Genomic DNA, 25,131 nt, shown 5'->3' with positions numbered 1-25,131 from the left:
CTAAAAATATTATATTTTATCATATATACCAATCCATACAGTAACATACCAGCAGGGATTTTAATGTAAAATAAAACAAGTGTTTAAAGCTTTAACAAGCTAATCTGACAATTCAGTTCTAGAAGACCAGAATTTTCACACAATTTTTATAGTTGAATATAAAACTGGAACAGGCACAACACAATTCTGCAAAGCATTTTCCTCCCTTCAACCTATAGTTTTTAATATGAATCTTGAAAAAGAATGTCTGTAGAACCAAATACAGACAACCCCATGACCCAAATGGCAGTAAAGCTAACCACTGCCTCACTATGATGCTCATATTGGTATAATTAATTATTGTAGCATATACCAACGCATACTATAATCTTTATTAGGTGACTGTTTCATAGATATTTTTTTAGCTATTTGGCTGCTCCATCCCAAATAATCATAGCATCTTATGTAAATAAGTTGCTATCTTATGTAATAGGGAGAAAAAATAGTGAAAGAGAGTGCTGATAACTGCAGTATTATAAATATTTATTAGATATTTAGCATAAAAAGTTATTAGTCGTCAATACATAACAATTGCCGGCCAGCAATAGCACAATCCAATAACAAGTTATTGGTCTACACAATTTAAATAATGGCACACACAGAATTATAAAAATTATTTTCATAAATATAATTATAACCTATTTTATCTAGAGGGTATTCAATATGATATTTCCTCTCTATTTGTGATGAGAGATTTATATTGCAGCTCCCATAAGCATTATCGGCAGCATGTTCCAGGGGCTGGGACACCTGTGCATATTTCCGTAGCTATCCCCTCCCTGGCTGAGAACATGATATTGAGCAATGTCCTTTATGCACAATATACCCTGTATTTCCTGGTTTGCCTGTTGAGCTTCCTCGCCATGGTACCCCTGTCCGAGAACAGGACTGACTTCCAGGGCTGCCATCAGAAATTGTACTGTATTGACAAAATAGGCAGGGCCCCCCTTGTAAGGGAATGGGACATAGGTAAGCGGAGCTGTAAATAATATGGGTGGAGCTACATCTGGGGTGGGGCATCAATTGGGAGAGGTGGACCTAGAATGGTAGAGGAGGGGTGGGACAGGGCAGGGTAGGCTGGACTTCAGGGGCACAAGGCTCGGAAAAATGGACTGGGGGCGGGCACAGGGCTGGGAAGGCTGGCTGTACTAGGGAGTCACAGGCTGGGATGGCTGGCTGTACTAGGGGCATCACAGGGCTGGGAAAGCTGGCTGTATTAGGGGGGGCACAGGGCTGGTAAGGCTAGCTGTACTAGGGGGGGCACAGGGCTTGGAAAACTAGCTGGACTAGGGGACACAGGGCTGGGAAGGCTGACTATGGGGGGCACAGAGCTGGTAAGGCTGGCTGTACTGGGGGGCACAGGGCTGGGAAAACTAGCTGGACTAGGGGAGAACAAGGCTGGGAAGGCTGACTATGGGGGGCACAGGGCTGGCAAGGATTGCTGTACTAGGGAGAGAAGCGCAGAGAAGGCTGGCTGGACTAGAAAGGGGGTGCAGAGAAGGGTCAGTGTACTTACCTGTTATTGGCAGCCAGTCAGGCATGGAGAAAACAAGGCAAGGATGTCAGCAGTGTGTACTGCACCAGCAGCCAGGGAAAAGAAGTGCTGGCGGCATTTTGAATATGGTTCAGCCGCGAGCCAATCACAGCTCGCTGACCGACAGCCAATCAGGAGCGGCCGCTGCTGATCGGTTGCTTGCGGACCGACAGTCAATCAGGAGCGGCCACAGCTGACTGGCTGTCATTCCGCGACCAGCCAATCAGGAGAGGCCACTCCTGATTGGCTGCCATTCCGCGAGCTCCAATTGGCTCACGGTTGGCAACTTACAGTATTTGGAATGTTTCCTGCGCAGAGTCTCCCTGGCTGCCGGTATAATGAATAATCCACACTGCTGACATCCGGGCCCCCTCTCTCTCCAGGCCCGGGACTACAGGCCCAGCAGTCCCCCCCCTGATGGCGGCCCTGTTGACTTCCATGGCATGTGCCTCCTGTTCACTGAGGGCATGTGGCTGAGCGGGAAGATCATGCTGGAGAGGGAGCAATTCACGCAAAATGTAGTAAAGTGAAGTAAATTGTGCTACCTGTCATCCTTAGGTTCATTTATGTGATGGGGACAGGTTTGTGCTTCTGTTTGTCCACAAATTTACATTACTGTACATTGGCCATAAATAGATTTGGTGCTGGACCAACCTGAGGCACCCCTGCAAGTGTCCTGAGGCACCCCAGGGTGCCACGGAGCACAGTTTGGGAAGCACTGCTATAAGATGTGATGGCCTTCAGTGCAGCTCTGGTTAAAGAATTGGCTTCTACATGTCCATCTTCAGATACCTTTTCTGACAAAAGTTTTAGTTTGACTTCACTACCTCAGACATTAAACTCAGATACACCACTTTACTCCCTTCTCAAGATTGTACGGTACAGGATCAATCAGTCCGAAAGAAGAAGTCTCAAAGGAATATTAAGAACCAACAAACTGACACTATCAGAGTTGGTTATGCTTCCCTCTGTTCATCTCCAAAGTCCTCCATTATTTCTAGTCATATCAATTCTTCCATTGGATACGGACTTGGAGTCAGAATTCGATCCTATACAAGGCAATGTCCTGTTTTCTGAGGATCCTCTGTTGTTTGATCCTATCCTACTGAGTCATGTATTTCGCCAGGAGTTACCTATGAGAACTACGACCCGTTCGTAAGAAAAATTCATCCTTTTGTACAAAATTGGTAGATCTACAGTTCCTCATACCAAATCTTGAGAGAGAGAGAGAGAGAGAGAGAGAGAGAGAGAGAGAGAGAGATGGAAATTGTGAATCAGTGTAATACATTAAAAAGCAGAATTAAACAATAAAAGATAAACAGACAGTATATCGTAAAGATATAACTAATGCAGAGGTTCCCAAACTCAGGGCCTGGTTCAGAGCCGCTCGCTAGATGCGATCGCTCGCACGATGTGTAAGCAATTTGAGTAGACAGTGCTACCGCACAGCAATGTATTGGCACGGCCAGTAGAGAGTGATCACATAGTGTATGCAGACACCCACCAGCCTGTTTTAAGATGCCCACTTGTGCACGTCATGTCCCGGAAGTGTAGCAACCATCGGTACATCGGATGCTATCACATCGCTTGAGGTTGACCATACCCTGCCGCAAGCACTTCAATATAAAAACCAGGTGACGTGTACTATGATGCTGTCTTTTAATTATGCATACCTCTACAATGCTATTGAGATGCTCAGGCACGCCTGCGTTTGCACCTCCACTCCCCCATTTTTAATGGCCATCCCGTTACCACCTACGAACGGCTTCCCCTGTCATTCACTCTACTGGGCTGTCTATGCGCAGCGAGCGAATGCATTGTGAACTTTCTGTAATCTATGCGCATGCGTACTGCTATGCATACCATTGGCAGCAGCGAGAGTATGCATCTTAGCGAGCGGGTCTGAATGAGCTCCTCAGTCCTCACAGCACCCTAATGGTCCAGGTGTTAAGGATAACCATGCTTGGGCAGAGGTGATTTACCTGTCTTTTGATTTAACTGTCTGTGCTCAACCATGGATTTTCTTAAAACTTGGACCATTAGGGTGCCATGAGGACTGAGTTTGGGAAACTTTTAACTAAAGGATATTAATGATCTACGGGAATCTTCAGAGACTACATCCCCTACATGTGTTTTTCTGTTTAATAAATAAAACTCTCAGAAATTTGTATATATCGCCAGCATATTGGTGTTGGTCCTTCTCTAGGGAACTCCATTATTTACTCAAATTAGTGCAAGGGTTACTGTAACTGGGAGCCTATTCCAAGGAGCATCTGTAAAGAAATATAATATACATGGATGAGGAAACAATGACACCTGGCTATTGATTGGACAAGTACTGCTGCCATCCAGTTGGCAGCTGTCTTTTAACATACATCAGATGCTATGACTTTACTACACCTGTATATAAACTGGCCAGCATATATCCACAGTAACAGTAGGTTATAGTTATACTGGGCAAACTGTAGGTATACAGATCTGCCCAGCTATTTTGTTGCTCATGGCGTGGCGTGAGTCGCGCCATGGACTTGTGGCGTGGCGTGCAGGCCTCTGAGTCGCGCCATGGACTTGTGGAATACCGTGGTATTCTTCAACGAAGGATATGCTACGGCATGTAATACAGTGCTTAACCACTGGGTGGCAAGTGCTCCACTTATCTAATTCATGTAATACAGTGCTTAACCGCTGGGTGGCGAGTGATCCACTGTTGTAATTTGTACTGAATGCCTTGTACTAAATGCCATACTGTTAAACTTACAGTAAATTGGATGGATATCACATTCACAGCATTTGCATGTTCGCACAACCAATACTGTATTTTTAATGTCACATAATGTACATACAGTACAGTACTGTACCGTACAGTAAGATCTTATAACAGGATGCAAATCACTGCACATACTGTATTGTACATACGGTACAGTGCAGTAACTGAACAGTAGAGAAGTTGCCCGAGTTGTTGTCACGGTATAACCGATACTGTAGATTAATGAGATGCACGCACAGCTTTCACTGAGATGGGATGAATTACAGTATGACAATTTATTTTTTTTATTAAAAACAGCAGCGGGAGGAGTGCACAAGGATGAGGCCACTCTGTGCGGTTCACTGTAGCTGTCGTGTGGGCTAGTGGTTAGGTGATCACTTTGGTAGCATTATGGTCCCGGGTTCGATCCCTGGAAAAGAATATACCGTACCGTATACTGTATATTTTTTTTTATTGGCACTGTCTGCTCTGGACACTATAGTGAAAGTACTTTAGTAGTCTTGTACTGTAATACTGTAGTATTGTTGTTTAAAAGGCTGCTTAAAAGTAAGACATTACAAACTGATTGTGTGTTTAAATAGTGCAAAACTTTCGTCAATGTCTGCGCTGTGGTGGCTGTCTGCTTCGAGGGGTTGCAATGGGATTTCATGCGCATGCCCAGTGGAGGGGTTACTATGGGATCTGTAGCGCCAAGAGAGGGCCTAAACCGCAAAACACAAACATGCGACAACGCAGATGCGGTCTCGGCCTTGCACACTATACCGACATTTCTTGGACTGTGTCTGAGAGTGGTTTCTGACTGCGAGAGAGCTCTCTGTGTTCAAAGCTGACTGTGCGTTTGAAGCGCAAAATAGCGTTGCATCGCAAACTTATGACAATGGTGATGCTCTTCCAACCTTGCACACTAAGTACGGTAGTAGTGGGATCTGTATGAGAGAGAGCTCTCTCTATTACACGGTTGGCGCTATGGTGGCTGTCAGCCATCTGCGATGGATTAGAAATGGAGGGGTACCTGTACAATGGGATCTGTGGCGCCAAGCCATACGTCATGTAGCGCTATGCCATGGCGTATGGATGATCATCACTGAGCATGCGCAGTTAGTTGGCTATATTACTGCAGCCGGTATGCTGTTGAATTTCCATCTCTGGCGGGCGCATGCCCAGTAGGGGGGGTTCGATGGGATTTCTGGCGCATGCCCAGTGGGCCGAGAGTCATACACAGTGCATCAGGTCCCTTCCCCCAAAGCAAGCAAGAGCCTCTCATTACCATAATAAAGGACGCTTTGTTAATCCATTTACTGTAAGCAGTCAGCTCTGCCCTAGTGTCCTGAAAAATGCTATGAATAGTGGCCATTGCCAAGGACACCATCCCCCGTCTGCTATGACAAATAGTGTGCCGCTATGAATGTGCCTGTACTGTATATTAAAAACTGACAGTGCCATTGAATTTTGCATCACACAATAGTGATTTCATAACTGCAGAAACTGGTAGTGAATGGACTGTATAGAATGAGAGACAGGGCTCTGTAAAACGCAAAACGCAAACATGCGACAACGCAGATGCGGTCTCGGCCTTGCACACTATACCGACATTTCTTGGACTGTGTCTGAGAGTGGTTTCTGACTGCGAGAGAGCTCTCTGTGTTCAAAGCTGACTGTGCGTTTGAAGCGCAAAATAGCGTTGCATCGCAAACTTATGACAATGGTGATGCTCTTCCAACCTTGCACACTAAGTACGGTAGTAGTGGGATCTGTATGAGAGAGAGCTCTCTCTATTACACGGTTGGCGCTATGGTGGCTGTCAGCCATCTGCGATGGATTAGAAATGGAGGGGTACCTGTACAATGGGATCTGTGGCGCCAAGCCATACGCCATGTAGCGCTATGCCATGGCGTATGGATGATCATCACTGAGCATGCGCAGTTAGTTGGCTATATTACTGCAGCCGGTATGCTGTTGAATTTCCATCTCTGGCGGGCGCATGCCCAGTAGGGGGGTTGCAATGGGATTTCTGGCGCATGCCCAGTGGGCCGAGAGTCATACACAGTGCATCAGGTCCCTTCCCCCAAAGCAAGCAAGAGCCTCTCATTACCATAATAAAGGACGCTTTGTTAATCCATTTACTGTAAGCAGTCAGCTCTGCCCTAGTGTCCTGAAAAATGCTATGAATAGTGGCCATTGCCAAGGACACCATCCCCCGTCTGCTAGGACAAATAGTGTGCCGCTATGAATGTGCCTGTACTGTATATTAAAAACTGACAGTGCCGTTGAATTTTGCATCACACAATAGTGATTTCATAACTGCAGAAACTGGTAGTGAATGGACTGTATAGAATGAGAGACAGGGCTCTGTAAAACGCAAAACGCAAACATGCAACAATGCAGATGCAGTCTCGGCCTTACACACTATACTGACGTCTCTTGGACTGTGTCTGAGAGTAGTTTCTGACTGCGAGAGAGCTCTCTGTGTTCAAAGCTGACTGTGCGTTTGAAGCGCAAAATAGCGTTGCATCGCAAACTTATGACAATGGTGATGCTCTTCCAACCTTGCACACTAAGGCACTCATTCAGAGCCGTATGCTCTGAGCAGAGCGCACGCTCTGAATGAGGGCCGCCCTCAATGAAAATGGAGCGTCCTCCTGGACGCTCGTATAGCTGTGGGTCACCACCCACAGTCTATACGAGCGTGCAGTTTGATGGCCGCGATGGTCTTGACCATCGCGACCATCGAAACTGCGAGCCAGAGCCTGCGGTTAAGGTTTTCAACCGCAAGCTCCGGAGTGATTTTGGCTCTATCAGAGCCAAAATCACTCCCACTGACATCACTAGTGATGTCAGTGGGCCGGCTTCTGACGGGAGGCGTTCCCGTGGGAATGCCCCCATCAGGGAGGCACGCCCCCGGCACACCTACCAAAGGGGGCGTGCTGTCAATCAACATCGACAGCACGGCCCCTTTGATCAGACACAACGAGCGAAGGACTTTCCATCGCTCGTCGCGTCTGGCGCATGCGCACGACGGAGCTCCCCCCGTCGTGCGCATGCTCAGTGCACACCATCGACCCACTTGCGAGCGGACAGCCGCTTGCGAGTGGGTCTGAATCAGGCCCTAAGTAAGGTAGTAGTGGGATCTGTATGAGAGAGCTCTCTCTATTACACGGTTGGCGCTATGGTGGCTGTCAGCCATCTGCGATGGATTAGAAATGGAGGGGTACCTGTAAAATGGGATCTGTGGCGCCAAGCCACACGCCATGGAGCGCTATGCCATGGCGTATGGATGATCATCACTGAGCATGCGCAGTTAGTTGGCTATATTACTGCAGCCGGTATGCTGTTGAATTTCCATCTCTGGCGGGCGCATGCCCAGTAGGGGGGTTGCGATGGGATTTCTGGCGCATGCCCAGTGGGCCAAGAGTCATACACAGTGCATCAGGTCCCTTCCCCCAAAGCAAGCAAGAGCCTCTCATTACCATAATAAAGGAAGCTTTGTTAATCCATTTACTGTAAGCAGTCAGCTCTGCCCTAGTGTCCTGAAAAATGCTACGAATAGTGACCATTGTCAAGGACACCATCCCCCATCTGCTAGGACAACTAGTGTGCCGTTATGAATGTGCCTGTACTAGCATTGAGGAAGGACAGTTCTCACGTCATCTCCTTCCTCCTAGGTACTGTACAGTAGTCATGTCCGTGTCCAGCTTGGAATTCCCCTAAAGGTACTGTAAACTGCGTAACTTTTAAAAAAAAAAACAGTCAGAACACACCAAAAATTCAATTTCATTTTGGGAGTGGAAGAAAAAAAATTGGGGGGAAAAAGTTAAACATGTAGGGGTAAATTTACTAAGATGGGAGTTCTATTTAAGAAGTTACTGTACTGTATGTTACCCATAGCAACCAATCAGATTCTACTTCTCATTTATCTACAGTAGCACCTTCTAGAAGATAATACCTGGAATCTGATTGGTTGCTATGGGCAACATCACTTAATAGAACTCCCATCTTAGTAAATGTACCCCCTAATATATAAAATGTACTGAGTTTAGTAAGGGTTGGATAACAATACTGAACAAAAGTAGCGAAGACTAAAAAAAAAAAAAAAAAAAAAGGGTATACCGTAGATCTGGGTATACCGTAGGCTACATGGGTATACCGTAGATCTGGGCATGCGCCTGAGATACGATGACGTACAGTATTGTAGGACACACTCAAGCCAGGTGCAACCTTGGTATTGCAGGCGGCTGTAGTGTAATGGTAAATGATCAAACCACTACATTACGCTGCCTGTACAACCCTTTTGCGGGTTCGAAACTTGAAAGGTTACACTTTTTATTTTTTATTATTACACAGTCAAGGTTACACTTTATTGTCATAAAGTACTGTGGCATAGAAATACCAGAATTTCTGGATAATGTATTAGTGAAGATTTAAAACAAAATAAAATTACTGTATACAGTATATATTTTAAAGGTCTCGAACCAGCGGCACAAGAAAATGGTAGATGCAGTAGGGCTAGGCATTAGCCCCCTAGACTACTGTACTGTAGTTCCTAGAGTCATGGAATCACTACAATGTCTACCGTAAGTCCGGGACAGGGTCGACAGTATTGTACTTACTATAATACAGACAACTGGGCATGCGCAGTGCTATGAGACTCAATACGCCACAGTGTAGCGCGCAACTAGCAATGCGGTATACTGTATGGTGTACCGTATGGAGCAACAAACTACAGTACTGTAGCTGGGCACATCTACAGTACATACAGTATAATATATTGCGTTTTGTAAGGGTTGGATAACAATACTCAACTACAGTACTATAGTGAACATTAAAAAATAAAAATAAATAAATTATCAAGGTCTCGAACATAAGGAGAGAAGTGTAAGCAAGACGGATCACCTAACCCCTTGCTCACAAGTCTCTCCTAGTAAGAATTGCATCTGTCCTCTACAGTACTTTATGTGACATCTACAGTTCCATACGATGAAGTACTCAGGCGTCTGTAGCGTAGAGGTAAGAAATTGAACTTCTACATTGCAGACGTCTGTACAACCCGGTTCCGGGTTCGAAACCTGGAAGGTTAAACTTTTTTTTTATTTTTTTTATTATTATTAGACAGTCAAGGTTACACTTTTTATTTTTAATATTATTATTACACAGTCAGTGTGTAATACGGAGATCCCAATTTCACTGTGTGTGAATCATGACCCGCTACTGTATGATCTTCCATACTGTACGCCATGGCATACTGTAGCGCTACAAGGGTATGGCTATGGCGCAGCACCACTGGCAATGCATTGCAACCCCGCCACTGGGCACGCGCCAGAGATCCTATTTGTACCGTAACCCCTCAGAACTGGCTATAAGTCACCACAGCGCCAACTGTGCTGATATTGAGGCAATTTTGCGGTTTAAACGCAGAGTCAGTTTGTAGTGCAGGGACTTCTCTCTCAAACAGAGTCAACTATCAGATCACTAAAGTTTCCAAGTCTGGGACAGCATTGCCATTGACGCAAGTTTGCGCTCTAGAGCACAGTCAGTTTGTAATACAGAGACTTCCCTCCAAACAAATTCCACTACTATAGCACTTTATGAAGTCATGAATTTACTATTGTGTATACTGTAAGTCAGTATACTGTGAAAATTCAGCAGTACTGTAGCAATACAGACAACTGGGCATGCGCCATGGCATAGCGCTACTTGGTTTATGGCTTGGCTCCACTGGACATGCGGCACACATTCCAATGTCATTGCAACCCGTCCACTGGGCATGCGCTGACATTGACGCAATTTTGCGGTTTAAATGCACAGTCAGTTTGTTATACAGAGACCACTCTCTTTAACAGGGCCCATTAGCACTTGATGGTCATAAAAAATCACTATAATGTCCACGTCTGGGTCAGCGCCGCCATTGACGCAGGTTTGCGTTCTAAGGTACAGTACTGTATGTAAAATAATAAAAATCCTATTTTCGCTGTTTGACTAATGAAGCACTGGGCATGCGCTCCACATGTACTGTATTGAATACTGAATATTTTAAGTGAAGATTTTTAAAAGTAATAAAAAAAAACATTTTCAAGGTCTCGAACCCACGGAACAAGAAGAGGGGAGAAGCAGTGAGACTAGGCATTAGACCGCTAGGCCACACGCTTCACCCAGTTCTGTAGTTTGTAAAGTAATAAAACCTCTACAATGTCTAAGTCTGGGACAGTGCCGACAGTATTTACATTTGCGCAAACACAGTATGATTTCAACCGCACAGTCAGTGGGTAATACAGAGCTTAATGATTTCAAACTGTATTATACATTCTTCTACCGCTTTATTATACCGTACATTCCTGATTCCATGTGGAAAACGCTGTAATACTGTATAGTGTACCGAATCACCGCTTCTGCCAAACAATCATCGGGCGGTGATACAGAACATACCGTACGGTACATTGGAAATCACACGCATGCGCTATGTAGTTTAGGAAAAGTGACACCTGGTGGGCAAAATGTTGTATTACACGTAATGAAATCAGACGCATGCGCTATGTAGTTTAGGAAAAGTGACATCTGGTGGGCAAAATGTTGTATTACACGTAATGAAATCAGACGCATGCGCTATGTAGTTTAGGAAAAGTGACATCTGGTGGGCAAAAAGTTGTATTACACGTAATGACTTTTTTCATTACTAAACTTTCTTTGTGGCACGACTCATGGCGTGGTGTGTGGCGCGCCATGCGTGGCGTGAGAGATAACGCTGTGATGCCACGTTATAGCTGGGCACATCAGTACCTTAAGCCACAGAATTAAGATAAATTTAAACCTATATAAATGTAATTTTGACACTACTGTTTTCTTGAATCAATTTAACAAAAGACTCACATCATTGCTGTATTCTGTTCATTTTTTTTATAGACTCCTCCAGGGGATCCCGGAGGGGGAGATTTAGTTGGGTTGTGCAGGGAGCCACCGCAGTCATGCCCCTCAGTGTACAATGTTACAATCCCCAACATTGACGCATTTCACCAGAAATCATGTAATCAAGTCCACAAAAGTTTGAATTGCTTTGCTTGAAATGTGGGAGAACTTCTCCTTAAAATCTTGCAGCATGAATGAGTGGAAGCTGTTCTACAATGCAGAGTAACGTTGAACAAGAGATACATTCCAATTTTCTGCCCAGTAAGACAAAGCTGTCCCTGTTCACATCAGTTGAGAGGTATGGCACACTTAGCTCCTGACATACTCTGTGTTACTCCAATATTTCAATTTTCTGAGTTAAAACGGGGGCATCACAGACAAGCAGGAGACAAACATCACATGCAGTAAGTTTCTGAAACCCTAATCACAAGCACCTTGATAATGAATTATGTTATTTTTATTCCAATCTTTCTAAGGACACATTCACATTTCTTTAATATTTACTGGGCACCATTGTATACACAATTTTGATCTTAGGATAGAAGTTGTTTTCTGTTCAACCAGGGAACAAAATGGGTTAAAGATATCTTCAGATACCACTGCACCACTCCTGGGGCTTTAATGTGCACTAGTCTATAGCAAACAATCAGACATTCCATTTTTATAGTCTAACCTGCACTAGACTAATCAATGCTGATTGGTTGCTAAAGGTTACTGGATTTGTACACCTCTGCACCCCATTGTCTGCTGTCATGTATGTAACCTGTTTACTTTGCTTAATGTCCAGTGATCTACAAGAAATGAACTCACCTCTTTGCTAGTCCATGTAAGGCACAATTATGGCTGGTAGCATTAATTATAAAGGGGTCTATTTACTAAGCTATGTTAGGACATAAAGTGAACGGAGGTAAGTAACCAGCCAATGAGCTCCTAACTGCCATCTCACAGGCTGTGTTTAAAAACTGACAGTTAGGAGCTGATTGACTGGTACCTTATCTCTGTTCACTTTATCTCCTAACACAGCTTAGTAAATAGACCCCTAAGTACTTAGGGCATTAACTGCAGTAACAGTAGAAGACTCATCAAAGTCAGTCTCTCTCTATATGTAAAAGTAAAAACTGACTGGTAACAATTGCCCTCTTGTCGTTCTTGGAAGCCCTCCACTCTGTTATGGTTTATTACCTTAAGCAGTTCTCTCCTTGCTGTATTTCCTTGGTTATCCCAATCTATTCTATCTTTAACCCTTTGTATACCACCACAATGACAACAGCATCTCCTAAAATATGCCACTACATTCAACCAACTACTAGTCTATAAGCTCATGCTCTTTCTGTTCAACTAAACACAATGCTGTAGCTTTACTTTAAAATTCAAAAATAGGGATGATGAATTAAAAAAATAAAAGCAAAAGGGTTAAAACTGTAAGCTCTATCGCCAAGGCTTTATTTAGATGTGTTTTGTTCCTAAGCACATATTTTGTATATGCTTTGAAAATCCATGTACAGTACTCCTCTTTGTTGCAGCACTGTTTAGATCTCAGCTAAAAAAGCAGCACATCGCATTACTGGAACACAAGTATAAATGTCCACAAAATAAGTACTGTGTATGCAATTCCCTGCCAACATGACAGACGCTGGTTCTACTTCCTTCCTGCAGTTGTCTCTTAGATTGCAAGCACTGTGTGCTAAGCATCAATTCATATAGCTGGTACTTTTAGGATCTATATCTCTTTATCTGTGTATCTATTTATCTATATATACATACATACTATAATTATATGTGTGTGTGTGGGCGAGTGTGTGTAAAAATGCATTTTATATATATATATATATTATATATATAATATATACACATTATCTATCGAATCAATATATAGTGTAAGGCTATGCTTATACTGTTGTCATGCTGTAGGACATGTACTGTAAACTGACATGCATTTATACAGAAATGTCCCATGGGGTAACAATACAAGTGAATTCCCACTGAGTGACAAATAAAAGGCTGGATTCTGGAACATGAAGAAAGAGAGAGAATGAGAGACTGGGTTCAGCTGCTGAGAACTCCTGTGAGTAATCTGGAATGAATCCATGCATGTACATCTGTGATCCCTGGTTGTGTCATTTCTAGGATAATGCCATTGATTTCCACACCTCGTTATATCAGAGAGGGATGCGCGCTTCCTTACACAGACTGGACCCTGCCACCTCGTCAGAGCATCAGGTCAGCCTGCAGGGACAGCTCCCATATACCACTGAGACGTCTCCATCAGCCCTCGTCCCGGGCCGGGGTAACAGTGTTTCCTAACTAGTGCACTGGTGACGGTGCCTGTATGAAGTGATGCAGGGATAAAACTGAGTCCCTGTTGGATGTGGGCGGACTAACACTGAGAACATCTCCTCCCCTTGTCTTACTAGTGCAGGCAGCAGCTTCTGCTATTCATTGAAGAGCAGCGTTTAACATCTGCAGTAAGGAATAAGGGTGAGTACAGTCCCTCTGTTTATGGGATAATGCATGCAATTGCAAATGCCTCCATTCTCTTTAATATGAACAGTATATTGTTTTTTAAGGCATATTTATATTTCTTTAACATTTGTCTATTGCTATTTTTTTAAGGATTAAAACAGTGGCAGCTTTATTCCAAGGCAGATGTATAACTCTGTGCAGCTGGGTGACTGGGGATAAGGTTATATGATTTAAGCTTGTAATGATGTAAGAAGCCGGGCTCTGCTGAGAAGGGGGGATGGTATCTATGCGCTTGGAAATGCTTCCTAGAGTCACGTTTTCAGAAATCACCTTATTGACAGGTTGTCAGAGTGTTAAAATAAGTGAACTGGGACTTAGAGCACTTAGGTCAGCATTGGATCTCCTGTACTCTATATGTCCTGCCAAGCCTTCCTTCATGTCTGAATTCAGAGATGCCTCACACTGAATGCCTTCTCATGGGATTGTAATGATCTACCTCTATGTAGACTCATTTCAACCAGACTTTTTCCCATAATCACAAACGAGGAAAATAAATCTTTGAAAATAGTATGTTGTCTATTTATTAATTATGTGACTATGTTATACAGTCTCAACTATTAACATGCATCATACATGCAATGAGATTCTATCTACTTGGGAAGGAGGTACTGTGTTATACTGTAGTTAGTGCACACATAATTACAATGTATATCTTCTGCAGGGTGTACAGCACTGCTCTAGTTACTGAATCATGTTCTTGTTTGTATTCCCACTTTCCAGGGACTTGGGTACAGACATGATGTATTAAAATCATAATTAATATGATTACAGTCAGTGGTCCTCTCTGCCCAGCTCACTGCTCTTTGGGATGTATCCTGAAAACCATCCGCATGTTGAAGATTTGAGCAGCACCCCATTCGGGATAACTTGTGTGACTTTGGTGTCTTGTAGCGTCACCCTGACTGGAATATCTGGATGACGGGGAAAGAGGTGAATTCATGGGCAATGTCAGACTGGAGGGGACACTTTGTGTAGGACTGTAAATAAAGCCATCACTTTACAAGTTGTCATATATCTACTAAGTAAAGAATAGCTTCTCATCTTATTTTAAAGGTTTAAAGTTGGGTATTGGTTGATCATGAGGTGGCAACACGTGCTCCTTCTTGTGGTCTATTTAGATCCACTTGGTCTCCTTTATCATTGTGAAGCCGCAGCAAAAGCTAAAGGTAACAAGAACCAAGGTCCATCCAAAAAGCCAGCCAACACTGCTAAAGGGAAGGAACTTAACAGTACAGCCGTGCCTGCCCCGGTCACCACCAGGAAGGTGAAGCCTCCAGTTGTACTACCTTATGAGAAGTGTATGGGCTATTATGATGTTAGTGGGCAATGGGACAAAGAGTTTGACTGTAACCACACCACCCATCCATACTGCTGTGGGACATGTTCTTTACGATACTGCTGTGAACAGAGAAACAAAAGACTGGATCAAATCTCATGTAAGACGTTGCCACCAATCTTGACAACTAAACCAAGCAACATTGTGGTGGAAGTTGATGCGTATGACCCACTTAACGACAAAACTAACACCACTGTCTACATCACATGTGGGGTCATCACCTTCATATTTATTGTTGGGATATTTGCCAAAGTGACTTATGACAAAGCAAGACGTCCACCTCGGGAAATGAACATACACAGGTAAGCCTACACAATCTGCCAGTCAATTTTAGAAATTTCGAATGGGTTAATATCGCCCTTAGTAACAAAGACAAAAACCATTGTCATAAGCTGAACCATAATTAGATTTGGATTTCCAAACAGTCTTTTATTCTGATTCTGTGTGGTACTGCAATCTCAACAATAAATGGTTTAGTTCCTTTTTAGAACAATAGTAGGTAGTAAGGTCTCTCTCTCAAAGCTGTCTACATCACAGAGTAGTAATTAAATTCAGCCAAATTTGTGCCATTTGCTTTTGAAGAAAAATCCATGATATTTACTGTTAAGCATTTTTAATTTTTAGATGGATGAAAATGAGCTCCAGGAACATTCAAAGCACATTTGAAACTTGGCATGCAATCTCACAAGCTGTCTACACTTGGTTCTCATAAGACAGAGCCTACTCTATACTTTTGCAGAAGACTGCACATAATACAAGAGTTTTTATTATCTGAGTTACTAGAGCAGATATATTCATTGTATCATTCTCCAGATCATCATTCCTAGCTTCAGCAGAAAAGAAAATATTATTTTGCATTATATAACATGCATTTGGTATATACAGTTATTATTGTGCTTTAATGTGACACATGGTTCCTGTGATTCTACCATCATTAATGCTGTTTAGAACCTGATGTGACAGCTTATTGTTGTAAACACAAAATAAATGGCTGTTGCATATTTTACGGGGTCAAGATATGTGACTACTATCATTAATACTGTGCCGGGTACAAAGAGATCAGAAACTCTCTATGGGGTTGTTGTATCATGAAATCTCATTTATGCTGTTCCTATATCATGAATAGTTTGTCATTACATATTCAGAGTATTTAATTATTTTTATGCTGATTACAAAACATAATCTTATAAAAGTGTGTAGGGACAAAGGTATTTAAATCAGTTCCCTGGACAAGAATAACAGGTCTAGATGTCTTCGGCTGTTGTGTGACCTTCCAGGGATTCAAATATCGCAAACTCATTTCCATCTTTTATTTGTTAAGCACATCAATGATTGACAACTTTGTTTTTTGGACAGACTGCTTTAGTTTATGATTGATTTCTGTTTTTGACCATCATCATGGAAATCCCACGAAGATAGTGGTTAAATACTGGTTTACGATCCAGGCCTGATTGGTCCATTTCAATAAAATAAACCCATGGTTAATTTTGTAATTGTATCTTTTGGTCTTCAAATAATGGTCAAATGTGGTGGGCACAAATTAGTATTATTGCATTGGCAGACATCAGAATTTTGCAGTACTGTAACACAAAAGATGACGTAATACTGTACATGTACTTTAAAATGGACTTGACAGATACCAATAGTTTGTGACAGAGCGAGACTTAGAATGAGATCTGTAACTTCCACATGATATAATAGGTACTCAAAATTTTAGCTGTATTTGTTCCACAGGAGTTAACATTTTTTTTTACAGTAGACACTGAGGTCTTTATTCCTTTGCCAATAGGAAGTAGCCACATGTGACATCCCAAGGTGATGTCATCACATCCCATTAATTCCAGTTGCATATCCTTTAATGCAACCAGCAGGCTCTACCATATAGATTCAGCCACCTGTCCTAAGCAGAATTATACAACTAGCATCCTGAAGCCCTTTACATCCAACTAGTGTAATAAAGATAATTAGACATCATTCTCTGAACTAAAAATATGTAAAAAAAAACTAGTCAGAACAGCAACCTGACATAAACATTTTGTAAAGTTATCTTAAATGGTCAGTTTTCTCGTAACCGCTGATACTGATAATCTGCTGTGGGATTATTTTTTAAGTACAGATTCCTACTTATGACAATGCAGAGTATTTAATAAGCTAAATAAACAGTATTCTCTGTAAGTGTAGGGACTTCTACGGTTTACCATAGCAACTAATTGTGTGAAAAATACAATCTCTTAAATAAACAGCCATTGATCTGCAAGTAAATGACTCAAGTCTTTGCTGTCCTTGTTTTGAAAGAATATAGCTGTATATATATATAGTAATATATATATATATATATATATATATATATATATTACTAATTATTTACATAGCGCACGGTTGCACACATATTCCGCAACACAGAGAATGTTTATCCATCCACATCAGTCCCTGCCCCAGTGGAGTTTACAAACAATATTCTATCACAGGGGTTCCCAACCATGATCCTCAAGGCACACTAACAGTCCAGGTTTTAAGGATTGCCATACTTGAGCACAGGCAACATAAATAGTACCTCAGTTATTTTGATTAAACCATCTGTGCTTTAGCATGGATATCACCAAAATTAGGACTGTTAGTGTGCCTTGAGGACAGAGGTTGGGAATCACTGTTCTAACACATGTACATACATTTACACACTAAAGTATATTTTTGTTGGGTACCAATTAATCAGTATATTTTTTGGAGTGTGGGAGGAAACTCACGGAAGCATAGGGAGAATGTGCAAACTCTACACAGCTTGGGCCATGGGTGGAGTTGAACCAAAGACCTCGGTACTGTGAGGCAGTAATGCTAACCATTACACTATCTGTGGAGGGAGAGAGAGAACCTAGCCTATAATATCCTCAATTAAAATAAAAATGTACCCATGTCTTTCCCTGCACAGCCCCTTGTATTTCACTACTTATTTTATTGTTTTGTTTAGCAGAGCACGTCAGGGTGTCTGTAGGAAGAGGCGCTCAGTGATCCTGTCTCTGTATGGCATCATCACAGAGCAGCAGTAATTCCTAGCTTTGCTTTATTTCTGTATTTTAAAGATTATCAATGATTTTCAGATAGGATATAATTGTGTATTCAATAAAGCTTGACACACACACACACACACACACACACATTATTTTTGTTCTTGGAATTGTGGAATTGCATTAGGGGGCTGGTTCTGTGTTGGACACTGTCACGGTTTGCGTCTTTATGTTAATGTAGCTACGAAGATCTGTGCATGTAGCTGGTGGAGATCTGTGCATCTCAATGTGAAAGGAGTAAGACGCCCACTGTCAGATTCTAGAATACCATTAGGGGCGTCTTTAGATGCCACCATTGGTTGCACCATCGGAACTTGCAGCAGCCCTCTGGCAGGTGCAGTTTCTCCATCTGAGCCTCCGATGTGATCGGTTCATCGGCTTTCCGCTACACACCTCCGTCACTCCCATAAAAGGCGAGATCTCTGTACATCTTTTCAGCCACCCCCTGTTACTTCCCAGTCACCATCCAGGAATGCCCCTAACATCTTTGCTACCATGTGTCCAAATTTGTACTGCACCTCTGTACGTACAAAATCTGTCCATGTGTGTTGTGTGACTCAGACGCATGAGCAGACTAAAAGCATCGCTCCACTACGTCCGATATTGCTGCTATGCTCGAAGTACTGGTGTATTCTCCTGTGGCTCAGTAAATGCTTTGATCTTTGTTTTGAAGGGTTAATGGGCTACAGTGACGTATTTAAAACTGTTGGGGAATAATGTAATTATTGCCCATATATACACAGTAATAGAGAAAGGATCCCCTTCTGTATGTTGCCCATATGGAAATAGTGTACAGGTGTGCATCACAGACTGTCTCCTTGATAGCAGAATACAAGGCATCAGTTGATGATTAAATACTGATAAGGGCTTGGCTACTGTACATAGATAGAAATGGTGACACAAAGGATATGTGGACGTTTCGGTTCTGCTCCATGATGTTAATGAATTACAAGTTAAGTAAGAAATGATGAGGTCTCCCTATGGATTTCATTTACATTTCTTACAGAACATACTGTACAGTCATTTGCAAGACTTATTTCCTGGAAAACTTTGCTGCTTGCTGAGGTATCTGTACATTTCCCATGTAGTCTATGTACTTCAGGAACAAGAACAGCTGGACAGGACTACTACTAGTCTATGCAGTTTTCAGTGTGACTTCTCTTGTTCTATATGTTATATAGTGTTCAGACTCAGAACTTGATTCAGCAAAGATCGATATTGCTAAAACGTACGCAGACAGCGGATTTGTGCGTACTGCGCATGCTTATGCATCACACACAGTGGTGCCTTTACGCTCGTGCGTAAAGGCACCACTGCAATTGCACTGCGATCAAGAAGATCACTCAGAGCCATCCCAGTGTGATTGACAGGCAGTGTGCATTTGGGGGTGGTGACGGGGGGGTGGTCGGCGAAATGCAGGCGTGCCTGTCATTGTCATTTGAACGCCGTGGCATGGGCGTGCATTAATTAGAAAGTGTGATTGCATACGCAACTTGAGTACTTACTGCATGCAATGAGGTTAGAAATTTCTAAGTAAGGTCAGGGCTGCTGTAATTCTGCGTGAGGGGCCAATGATACTCTATGTTACCGATGTTTATGGAGGTTTGCAAGGTATTACAGATGTGAGATACCGGTAGTGGGAGGTAGTGGGTGTCTCTATGCTGGCAGTGCGACGGCATTGCGATAGCAATCATTAGCATATTTTTGCAGAAGAACTGCGTGCGATTAAGGAGCTGCGATCGCAATAGCGATTCTTAATGAATCAGGCCCTTACTGTATGTATGTGTTGTCTTATTCTGCATGTTGGATGTAATTCTTAGTATTTGTTCATTCTCTGAATATATGGACAGCTGTATACTTATGAATTACTGCTTAGTACTAATTTATCTGATCTGCATGAGGAACAGAACTGTAAATGAACGCGAAGCATCATTGGAGATATTGCGGTCAAACCTCCAAAAATGAAGTTTTCGGAGGTCTGGCCGTTTAACGCATATACACCAAGCTCCAGAATGCGATATATTCCGGGGAATGGATGCATTGGGCAATGCGGTTGGCGTTGCCCAATAGAAGACTATGGGCTTCTATTCGCTACTCTCTCTTAGAGGGATCCAATCAGTTCCCTCCCAGCACCCCCTGTGGCGTGTGCATCACTCAATGCATGCGCAGATGGACTTCTGGGTCATAAACCCGGAAGTCCTTCTATTGCAAAAGACAGCTCTTACCAGGAATTCTGTCCTTTGTCATTATTTTCACGCATACGGTGATAATAAACGCTGTTATGCTTGTGAAGAGTGACAGAATGCATCACTTTCAAAATGCAATGCATCATGCACCCTGCCCACTGTCTGCTATTCTTTTGTATGTGGTAAAGTATTAAGAACACAACTATGCATTCCTATGGGATGCGGCCGCCGGTCTCAATCCCGACAGTGGAATCCCGGCAAGGGATTTAACTTAGGCGGCAAAATACTGATGCCTATGTCAATACTGATGCCGGAACGCAGAGGACGCCAGCCCGAACGAAGGTATGTCCGTGGCGCCCTTAGCTGCGCGGGGGGTGGTGGTTAGGATAAGAGAGTCTAGCGGGGTTATGGTCTGGTGTGTGTGGGGGGGAGATTAGGGTTAGGCACGTCGAGGGGGGATGGTTAGGGTTAGGCACCCCCAAGGAGAGATTAGGGTTAGGCACCTTCCCGGGAGGGTTAGGTTTAAGCAGCGGTAAGAGGGGGTTATGGTTAGGCAACCCAGGGGGGAGGTTAGGGTTAGGCACTAGGGAGAGAGGTTAGGGTTAGGCACCACTAAGGGAGGGACAGGGATAGGGGGACATTGGAGAGTTACTTACCTGCCACCGTCGTCATCTCCTTCTGACGAGCATCCGCTGTTGGGATTTGAACTGGCGGTATTTCAATCCCATTCCAATCCTATTCCTTTTGGTCTGTTAGCTGGATGCAGATGGTGGTGGTGGTGGAGAGGTTAAAATGTAATATAACTGAATATCAAACTTTTCAGTGAACAGTATCCTGCCATCTTTGATATATAACTAACATACTCATTTTACTGGGACCTTGATTAACCCACAGCTTGTGCCACATTCATTATACTTACCTCAGGTTATATGTAACTATGCATCTTTTACCAAGTGTATAGCATGCAATAAAAAGTAGTCATGTATTACTCGATATTATTAAACCACTGAAAATATTATTATTATTATTAATAATAATAATAATAATAATAATAATAATAATAATATAATGAACATAAAATAAAAAGATGTTTATACCACAAGTCATACTAGTTACAAAAAACTAAAAAACATGGACTTATATAGACTGAAAACATATCAAATGTATTCAACATGGAGTGTAGTGAAATAATTGATACATAGACCCCCTAAACTAGCCCACGTGCTATGCTAAATACATGACAATATATTTTCTATAAAATAATAAAAATAATATGGACTCTGTATTGTAAATTATATTGATATTGGAAGTTACAAAGGAGTTCAGTGATCAAAGGCACAAGACTGAGGGTTTATGATAATATGCAGCAGAAACTACGGGGGGATTGGCACATTATCCCTTATATTATTATAGAGTAATAAAGTGATAACAACAGAATTTACTAATTGAAAAAAATATATAGTAGATCTCTAGGTTACATATATTATTTACAGGCATTTAGTACATACCACTGTTAACATTTATTATTATTATTATTATTATTATTATTATTATTATTATTATTATTATTATTATTATATGTCCAGATTCCATACGATGTGAAAGAGTGCAGTGCAATGTGCCTACCAGGTGATGGGGAGGGAGGTAAAGGGGACCATATGCACTCATTCAGTAACTTATCTGCAATTCTCATGCTCAGTCAGGAGTAATTTTTCCTTGTAAACCATGTTTCTAGTAACTTAGATTTAAGCATAGTCATCCAGCCTATACAGAAGCATTAGCCATTCTGAAGGCTGAAGTCTTCTTTTACAGTAAACAGCATGGCTGAATGAGCTGATTATATCAGGCTCAGGACCGGTGTGTGAGTTATTGGCCCCCTTAGCACTGCACTGAGCATTTAATTCTAAAATATAATTATGTTCGTGCTGCAGTAGTCTATATCAGTGGTATCAATCTTGTTTGGTATCTTTGATAATGATGAAACAGTTTGTATTTTATAGAACACATTACACTAACAAATCACAATGATAGTTTGTGTAAGATAGGAGAAGGTCTCCATTTCAGTAGCAGTCTCAGACAGCTGGATTATTGAGTCAGCTCCTGTACATAAAGCACTTAATGTGTCATGTACAGAGGCACGTGCCCAGTTGCAACATATTAATGTCACATAGAGATGCAAGACCAACAGGACAGTGAGCGGAGGACAGATGAGGGGGGCAGGAGAACAATGAGTACTTGGAGTTCCCCTGAAAGCTAAGAGCCTGATCCCACTGCCTCCTTAATCTGGTTCTATTCTGTCTTGCTAAGTCACTAGTTGGGGCCCACAAGTCAAGGAGAGGTGATAACATTGGGCCCTTTTGATTCCTGGGCAATGATCAATGCACCCCTCTGCACCCATGGCAGATAAGACAGAGCCTGCTGCTTATACTATGTGACCAATCACTCTGCTGCACATAACTGGATTAAGGGGGGGGGGCACAGTAGTCAGGTGCTCTCGACCCCCTTTCCTCAGGGTGCACTGCAGGAGCCAGGGCATAGCATGGTTGGAGAAGCCAGAGGTTGTACTCCGGGCACTAGCAGCTCACTCCATCAGTGCCACTCCACTTTCCTGAACAGCTGAGCAGATATGGCCTGGGTGCTCAGTGCTTTTATCTATGCTCTGATCGGCCGCTGCATATCCTATTAACACTCCCCTTTCTCATTGGTGGATAGGTTCTTCTCGCTGAGGTTTCTTGGACTGCAGCAGGCATGAGCAGGGGCGTAAAGCACTGCAATCACCTACGCAGATATAAAGCTATCGCAGACCTAGGGACGGGACGTCAGCATTTGGGGGTGGTGACGGGGGAGTGTTTGTAGAAATGCAGACGTGCCTGTCTGCATGTGTACTCACTGCGTGTGATGAGGTTTGCAATTTCTGAGTAAAGTCAGACCTGTTGTAATTGTGCGTGAGGGGCCGATGTTACCCGATGTTCCCGATGTAAACGCAGGACTGCAAGATATTATGGATGTGAGCTAGCGGTAGTGGGCGTCTCTATTCTGGCTGTGCGACTGCTCTGCGATTACATTCATTAGCATATTTTCCGAGGCAGACCTGCGTGATTAATCGCAGCTGCGATCGCAGTAGTGATCCGTAATGAATCAGGCCCACAGAACACTAAGGAGGAGGACAATAGAAATGAGCAGGTGACAGAGAAAGATGCAGGAAAAATAAAATTTAGGAGATTATTTATTATTATTTTTTTATTTTATTGGGTTCTAGACCTGATAATTATAATTCCTTACCCCAGCAATAAGAATTAAAAGATCGCCAGAATGTGTTAATGACACATGTAGGTACAAGGGCTCCAATTGACTCAGAGAAGTGACACATTCCAGAACCTGGTAAATTCGGCAATTAATCAGCCCCCATAGGTTTCTCTGATAACTGCTATGGTCCCCCATAGATACATCCAGGGAATACGCAATATCTGCAAATATTCCTTGATAAATAGGCCCCTTAGGAGAAAAGGAATGAGAGTTGGGAGAGAAACCATGAATAACCTGAGAGAGCAGGAAATTGTGAGAGAAATAACACTGAAAAGAGAAAAGGAAATCTTCCCAGGAAATCCTCTGAAATCCACAGCTTTTACCTCCAAATTTGTTCTGCATCTCTCGCCCTGATTCAGAGGTCGATGCAGTGTTGATGTTGGATAACAGTTGACGATGTTTTTAGTCTGTGCATGCGTCCTAGTCGCACTGCGTATGCATCCAATGGTTAGCATCTGTGGATGCAGTACAAATTTAGATGCAGAGAGGTGGAATTTCAGTGGACATTTCTGGATGATAACAGAAGGTGGTTAGTCAAATGTGGGCGTGTAGCGGTCAGCAATCTAAGACAACCTATACTTAGGGATGGACATCAGAAGCTCATGGTTTTGAAGCCATCAATGTTTTTGATCCAATGGAAGTACATTTTCCATTGAATTCCAGGTTTTCAATGGTTGCTAGCCATTGGATACAGCTTCCGATGCTCATCCAATGGCTGACTACTGCTATGCAGCTGCAGACACCCAGTTGTCACATCTCTCCCACAAATGCTGTCCCTCTATCCTGTGCCATCTGGAATGCCAGATCGGTCTGTAACAAACTGGTCTCCACTCATGACCTTTTTATCTCCAAATCCCTACATCTTCTAGCCATTACTGAAACCTGGATTTCACCCACTGACACCACATGCCCTGTAGCTCTCTCCTCTGGGGGCCTCACCTTCTCTCGCACTCCCCAACCCGGGGGTTGCCATGGTGGTGGTTTTTGGGTCCTTTTACTCCTTCCAACTCATGCCCTCAGAACCATCCCTTACATTCTCTACATTTGACGTTCATGCTATACGCCTCTTCCAACCAGTACATCGAGTAGCAGTCATTTACCACCACCCTGGCCATCCCTCCAAATTCCTTGACAGCTTTGCCTCCTGGATCCCTCATCACTTTCTCTCCTCAGACCTTCCCTCCATTATCCTATTTTAGTTCAATATTCCAATTGATCTCCTCACAGAATCCTCTGCCTGTAAAATCCTTACCCTCACATCTTCATAATGGACCTTTCTCACCCTCCAATGTGAGTGAGCACTCACTTGATCTGGTCTTCATTCACTGCTGTGATATTTCAGATTACTCAAATTCCCCATTTCCCCTGTCTGACCATCACCTTCTCTCTTTTAACTTATCCCTCTCTCCTTCCCCTCCTCTACCTCCATAGGCCACTATCACTAAGCGTAACATTGAGGCTATTGACACAGTTATTTTTTT

The 25,131-nt window shown here is 42.8% G+C and overlaps 1 protein-coding gene across 5 annotated transcripts in view; it reads left to right on the top strand.

Annotated features, from left to right (window-relative positions):
- The first annotated feature begins 13,393 nt into the window (after positions 1–13,393).
- SHISA6 (shisa family member 6) overlaps positions 13,394–25,131 on the top strand; it is a 400,746-nt gene continuing 389,008 nt past the window's right edge. For all 5 annotated transcript variants that reach the window (XM_088468622.1, XM_088468621.1, XM_088468619.1 and 2 more), the window contains exons 1-2: positions 13,394–13,715; positions 14,481–15,398. In XM_088468622.1, the coding sequence (XP_088324748.1) occupies positions 14,839–15,398 (560 nt within the window). In that variant the 5' untranslated portion in view covers positions 13,394–13,715; positions 14,481–14,838. The remainder of the gene's footprint in view (positions 13,716–14,480; positions 15,399–25,131) is intronic.

The sequence above is a fragment of the Taudactylus pleione genome, unplaced genomic scaffold, assembly GCF_031769625.1.
Source record: "Taudactylus pleione unplaced genomic scaffold, aTauple2 ptg000012l, whole genome shotgun sequence".
Classification (NCBI taxonomy): domain Eukaryota; kingdom Metazoa; phylum Chordata; class Amphibia; order Anura; family Myobatrachidae; genus Taudactylus; species Taudactylus pleione.
This window is presented reverse-complemented; position numbering and strand designations above follow the sequence as displayed.